Genomic DNA, 7,191 nt, shown 5'->3' with positions numbered 1-7,191 from the left:
TAAGAGTAAGAAATTGACCAATCACAGTCGATTATTCTTCTCACATTCGACTGTGATTGGTCAATTTCTTACTCTTACTTCTTACTCCGGGTATTGTAGACGGGCCTTAATATTACGTTGGAATAGTTCGCACTTCGCACCCCTGGCTTCGAGTCAATCATGGACCTTTCCTGCAGAAGTATCCTGATCCGAATCCTGATTTCCAGAAATATCCTAATGCCTGTAGAGAATAAAACGACGGGAAACGGCTCGAAAGGATCGTTCGAATTATATATTAACAAGGTAACTAATAAATATTATCAAATTATTAATATTTTCACACGCGACACGAGCAATGTTCAAATCCGATCGCTTTTTAATTCTCGAAAAGTTTAAAATATTTTTTACGTATTAATAAAATATGTTTGTGTATATTATTAATACCGCTATGTTTTCACGGGCGTGAAATTTCTAACAATTTAATGCCACACGAAGTATAATTGACTTTGTATTTATTTCGTATATCGCGTAATGTAGATCTAGTAGTACATTGATTGTTCGGTGATTTTTTGCGCGAAAAACGACGCCGCTTCGCTAACTTAATGAGATCGTGGCGGACACGAGACGGACGAGACGAATGTCCATCGCATCTTATTAAGATGGCGAAACGGCGTCGTTTTTTACGCGCCGTCAACTTCATACATCGTCAAAGTTAAAGCGGCGTACTACTTTTGATTGATGCGACCGAACGAGTATTGCGAAAAATACTTTCGGCGTGTCGTTTAATTGGTAAAAAAGCTTATATTATTATTGTACTTTTCTCTTTTCATTTGCCATATTCAACTGACGCGAAACATCTATTTGGCGCTCATATATACTACTAATAATTTATAGTTAAAACGCGTATCTCAATATTTGTCCTCGGATGGTTGGCCGGGGTCCACCCATGATTTTTTCCGCTTGGGATTATCAAAATAAATCCATTTTTCATCGCCGGTCACGATGCATCACAAAAAACTCGTTTTTCTTTGCCTGGCAAGCAAAAAAGTCGCAATAGTCAAACGATTCAAAATGGTATTTTCTAACAACTTATGTGGTAGCCATTTCCCTTCTAGTCCGGGAGATGATGACACTAAAATGGTCATGATTTGTTACCGCTTGAAATCGTCATAATTCGTCATTTATTAGGTAAACATGCAGGAAACGCAAGTATGGCAAACTTTATATGTATAATACAACATTTTAGATTTATGTAATTGCGTACTGCATGTAATATACTATCAAATAAATAAGATATTTTATATTATTTTTTAATTATTAAGATTTTTTTAATATTTAGTAAAATATTTATAATTGATTATGAAATTAATTGATGTCTTATTGTTATCGGTTTGATTTGCCTCGAACAGTCGGTACCTGAGAATTTTTGTACGCGCATTTAATAAATTATAATAAAAATGTATGTATTTTATTATTTCGAAATGTAATCATTTATAACCACTTTTTGATAGAAATCGTTTCATCCATATCTTTTAGTAATAAAAAGATGTATTTAATAATGGAAGAATATATTTTCTCGCGCGAATCTTGCTTTCATATACCAAAAAACTGATGAATATCGATTAAATTATCATCAAAATATTTGGAAATTGCATTATACTTGTATTATGCAAAGATGTGGTAAAAGGGGTAAAAGGACAGTTGTTAACTTGCTACTGAAATACCTGCTATCGGGAGCAGTCTGGAAATCTGGGATTTGTTTCCTTCCCTACAGAGGAATCCTTATAACGCGATCTTTGATAAAGTAAAACGGGAATTAGAATTTATACACACAATTAAATATATTACCCGATTTACTTGATTATATTATTAAAATAGATGCGATATTGCAAAATATTTTTTGATATGTATATTGTCGTGTAGAGAAATAATAATATAATTATACGAGACTCGCTTTGAAACAAGAATAAAAATTGTGTATTAGAATTGTGTACTAGAATTGATGAGATTATTTCATTTGTTGCATATTTTTTTATTTGATCATTGTTGTGCACTAAAGCTTTGCCTATCTTTTGTGTGTATTTTGTTTGAATCTTGTGAAAATATAATTTCGGTAAAATATGTCAATAATTGATATCTTTTTTAATTGAAAGATATATATAATAAATTTATTAACACAATCTTTTTGGTTTTGGTTACTTATATAAATTAAATAAAGCAAAATAAGCTTTGCAATTGCTATTCGATTAATAAGAAACTTTACGTAATAGTCATTTTTATCGATTATACCCATGCACATATTTCACATTGCATCGTAACAAAATTGTTTTATTATACGCATTCCGAACATTTTGTATGTAATTTTACATCAGAAAGAAATTTTACATGTATTCTTGTTGCATATTATGTCACATTTTCAATGTTATAATGTAATTCTTTTGTGTTGTGTTATATATTCATTACATATCACAAATTCTTCAAACGTGATATTTTCCAACAATTCAGTTAACTTCTAAATGCGACAGTAGTTTCTAAATTCATTTTTCAAAAATATAATTTTATACAATAATTTTATTACAAGAGGATGGATTTCGAATAAAATTGTTTTTAATTTTTATTCATGGAAGAAATTAAATTATTGTTTCGACGATAATTACTTACATGAGCACGGATAGCGTTTATAATTAATTCTCGAAAATACGTTGTAATATAACTTTAGTATACATAGTTGAATTTGGAAAAAAAAATCTTTAACTCGATAAAAAAAGATTTGAAAAAGTTGAGAAAACTGTAGGATATATTGTTAAACAAAAAAACTAAAAAAAAGTGTTTTCTTCATACAACTTTCAAGTACTCTTGAACCGTACAATTGTTTAAAAATTTTTTTTCATCTTTTATATTTCCGACGGTGTTCAGCTCGAAAGAGAAATACCGTTTTTTTTCAAAGGGGTGTTTTAACATGAGTTAACGTATGTATAAAAAAAATATGTGTCTTTTAGATTTTTATGTTTAACAACATATTTCACGGAGAATCAAATCGGTGCTGGATACAGTTGTGAAACTGTTTCTTGTTAGTGAAATTGAAACATATCGTAATTAATTTCTATTTTATATTAATAATCTTTTTCATCACCACCCTTACATTGTTCATATAATTGGCTTTTGTTTTTTTCTATTGCAGTATTTTTTGTTAATGCAATTTGCAGTTTTATGATTTCTAATTAAATGCGAGATTTAATTAAATCGCATTATAGCGTTCATGGGAAAAAGATAAGCTCCAAAATAAAAATAATATTCTAAAGCGATTGAAAAACAAACGTTATCTGCATATCGTAATAAATAATATATTATATATATTGATCGTTCTATGTACATATATGTAAAACATAGTATTCAAATGCATATTCTACAAGCACACGGCTTTATAGTTCGATATTGCAGCGTTATAAAGAGTAACAAGTCACAATTTCAGTCTCTTGATGTCTTCCGGTCGGAAGTCTATTCTTAGGGAAGCAATACGGCGCACTTCCGACGGCGTTAATCGCCATGCTATCGCGTCCGCGCCACAGTAATCGGCTAATTCCTCTATCTTTTCTATACTTAGAATAGTAGCGATCTGTGTTAAGCGCGCAAATTTGTCCCTCACCGACCAAGATGTGGCGGCTGCTAAGTAACTGGCTAGCGATCTTATTTCCTTGTCCAGTATCAGACCTCCTGCCTACAACATACAGATTTATTCGGGTATATTATATTGCGCTAAATTAAATTTATGAGCATATGGATATTTGTAAGAAATTAGATAAAAACATTAAGAGATAAAACGGCAAATATAAGTGGTATAAATGATAAAATACTACACAATTAATTAATCATAAGTAGAAATATAAATCATTTAACAGTAGTACATTTCAACTCTTTTTGTAGCCAGTTTTTATTTATTATAATTACGTAATTCTATATTGCTGTACTTATATTTGTCGTTTTTCTTTTTATGAGTTATATATAACTTACTAATTAGATAAAACTATTTCCAATAGATTACTATTGCTAAAAGATTATAAAAGAATAATTAAAATCCAATATAGGTACCCGATTAAAGGTCGATTTCAAAACTACTTTTTCTAAACGAGCCGTAACTTCCGCAGTTAGAAGTCCAATAAGTGCATCGTAGTTAGAAGTTGTTAAACTATCCTTAAATCCTCGAAGTAGACCCTCTAGGTTTGTGATTAATGTCTGAACAAATGGCTCGTCCGTTTCGTATCTCAATAATTCATCCTGAATTCGTTATGTATTTAATCATTCGTTATATACATTTGGAGACACAAAGTTTACTTATTCTTGTAGGATATACCTCATTGATGTGATGATCAATGGATAGAAACGCATCGAGCCACGGAGTGACTCTAGGTTTTACAGCGCTGACGCGCAACTGTTCTAGACCGCAATCGATGATGCCTCGTAAAATCAATATAACTCCCTTTAGACTGGACAAACAACTGTCAATTTTGCCTCTATCCTTCTTTTGCATATTGGGAAACGTTGCATCTATCTCTGCACCAAGACTCTTGCATAATGTTTCCACATATTCCGTGCTCACATCGGTATTATTTAAGTACGCCTAAATAAATATGAATAATTATAAATATAAAATTACAGATAGACGTATAATAAACTGTTTAGTAATATATTAATATGAAAATAACATGTAAAATCGTAGAAAAAATTTTTACCAAGAACATAAGACGGGCGCATTCTGTATCTGACGTTTGTAAACGACCATGTTGTATACTCGTCTGGAGAGCACTGTACGCTTGCGCCAGATCCAGGTAGCCTGCTGGATAACCTTGACGCAATCTGTTCCTCAATCTATTCGCAAACTCGCCTTCCAAAATGCCACAAGCCATATTAACGACAGCGCAAACGCCGTCTACACTCCAACTCGACATAGCCCGTCTGTGTAGACATTACATTCATTATAATTTTCAATATACATATCGTATACATAAATCTGGCAATATATACCGTATGCATTTCTGTACAATGAAAAATACATCATCGACCATGCTAGAAGTTTGTTGATCTGGATCTAATGCATCCATTCCTAAAGCCTTATTCACACTTTCCTCGAGAAAATACCTCTCTAATGCAAGATAGGCACCAAGCAGCTCTTGCATGCCATGTGCCAATTCGGAGTTGTTTATTGTCATTTCAAATTCGTTAAGCAATTCTGTACGTTGCGCTTCATCTGTGGTACTGATCTCTATATCGTTCTGCAAAACAAACAACACATGAATCTACATGGCTAATTTCTTATGTAACATACTGACGACAGTCAAATACCTTAACTCTTCTTTTTAAGAAACGTATGTAAAGTTCTGCCCTTGAATGCATTATAGTAATTTCTCCTAAAAGAAGATCAAGCTCCTTAGGGTCAAGCCTTTCAGGACTCGGTTTTCGCAAGTACTCATTTATCATTTGTACATTCTTGGATATACATCTATGTTTCGTAAATACTATAACAATCTTCTTGACTTGCCTAGTTGTAAAAAGTATAAATTAATTTTTTTTAATATGTAGAGAAGGTCATCTACAATTTTATATACAGTTTATTGTATGTGCTATTCTTACCTATCACACTCCTTCTGTAAAATCGAAATTGTCATTAATAGTCGACCAGGGCCATAATAAGTCTCAATGATCGGTTGATGCACTTCTACAATACGTGCAATCCCTTCAAACAAGAGAGTCATGGTGTCAGCAAAAATAACAGCTGCTCTCTTGTCATTACTTTTAATTTCTAGTGCTGCTTGTAGATTCTTCTGTGCAGTCTCATGTAGCTAATATAAAAAAAAATGAAAAATCAAACAATGCCATCTTCCTAATAAAATTTTAACAAATATAATTTTACACAATATTATATACTTTGGTGCACAAGTAACTGCAAAACTTCTTTAATCCTTCTAAGTGCATCCCCAACAACGGAAATATCTTGAAAAATCTCTCGACGGATGCGAGATCCTCAGATTTCACAGCTTCGTCAAATTTATGTGTAACAACGGCCCTTAATTCCATTGCAGCTTGTTGCAAAGTGACCAGGGAACTGCTAATACTAGTATGATCTCCTGATACATCTTCGGCTGTTCTCTCCAGTAATTGTTGGTCCATTGCTAAATAACGATGAACATGTGCAGCACCTTGCTCGTAATCCTCGTTACGCAGCGCAGTCGCTACTCCTTCACTACATAATTGCAAATCTAATATATCATTTATTCTACTTTGACACTCGCACACTCTGCTCTGTAAAATAAAATTGTAGAATTTAAGCACTTATAAGAAACTGAAAATTGTATGACTTATCTAAAAATGTTTTCATTGCAGTGTGACATACTCTTGCTAAGTCCAACTGTCTCACTTTAGCGCTAACATTTTCAGCTAATTCGTTGGTACGAGCGATCATATCACAAAACTTCTCTCCTTCTGTTCGTATCAGTACAACATTTGGTAGTACCTTGCTAATATTTTGCAGTTTTGCTTCCACGTGACATCGTCGGGTAAGAATTGTATCCAGATTTTTCTTTATAGAAATCTAAAAAATTATAATTTTTTTTCTATGAAATATATAGTGGAATTTATGCAAATTTTTATATATAATGATGCTTCTTCACATGTAGTACAATAGATCTAGAGAAAATATCAAAAAATTACACAAAAATATTGCATTTAGTTCTAAAGAGATGTATCGTAGAGATTTAAGCAGCTCATAAATATTATATAATCAAATATTAATGTGATTGCAATTCGAACCTCGTCTTCAGACAATTTGTCCAATATTCTTTGCAGATTTTCTTCGTTTACCGGCAGATCCATATTATCAGTAAGTCAATTAATTGGTGACGACTTAATTATTTATTTTATAGTGCTGAGGCACTTGATATTTTCCATACGTTACGTATTATTACGCCCACGTTGTCACATTTATCACATTTGTAAACAATAACTGACAATAACTACTAGCAATGATAAGAACGAGTATCTATAAAAAATAGTACAAAATCTGATTTGTGTTTGGGTGCGTTCCGAATTACTCATGAAATAAAGCTGGCAACACAATGAAAAGCACAGGAACAAGAAATAAGGGTACGTATCCACTGAGGGCTTCACGTGTCACGTCGTCCATCGCATCACGACGCGACGCGAAAGAGAGAAAGAGAG

The 7,191-nt window shown here is 32.4% G+C and overlaps 1 protein-coding gene across 1 annotated transcript; it reads right to left on the bottom strand.

Moving 5' to 3' along the window:
• Positions 1 to 3,348: 3,348 nt before the first annotated feature.
• Positions 3,349 to 6,932, bottom strand: Cog4 (conserved oligomeric Golgi complex subunit 4). The gene is made up of 10 exons (XM_018502455.1): positions 6,784 to 6,932; positions 6,368 to 6,565; positions 5,902 to 6,276; positions 5,608 to 5,816; positions 5,320 to 5,515; positions 5,002 to 5,249; positions 4,710 to 4,932; positions 4,331 to 4,597; positions 4,069 to 4,254; positions 3,349 to 3,697 (listed from the first exon to the last, which is right to left on the bottom strand). Exons 1-10 carry the CDS (start codon positions 6,844 to 6,846, stop codon positions 3,440 to 3,442), a joined length of 2,223 nt encoding a protein of 740 aa, XP_018357957.1. The 5' UTR covers positions 6,847 to 6,932; the 3' UTR covers positions 3,349 to 3,439.
• Between the last annotated feature and the right edge of the window lie 259 nt (positions 6,933 to 7,191).

Source organism: Trachymyrmex cornetzi, unplaced genomic scaffold (genome assembly GCF_001594075.2).
Source record: "Trachymyrmex cornetzi isolate Tcor2-1 unplaced genomic scaffold, Tcor1.1 scaffold147, whole genome shotgun sequence".
NCBI lineage: Eukaryota > Metazoa > Arthropoda > Insecta > Hymenoptera > Formicidae > Trachymyrmex > Trachymyrmex cornetzi.
The sequence above is the reverse complement of the archived record's forward strand: the minus strand, read 5'-3'. Positions and strand labels throughout refer to the sequence as shown.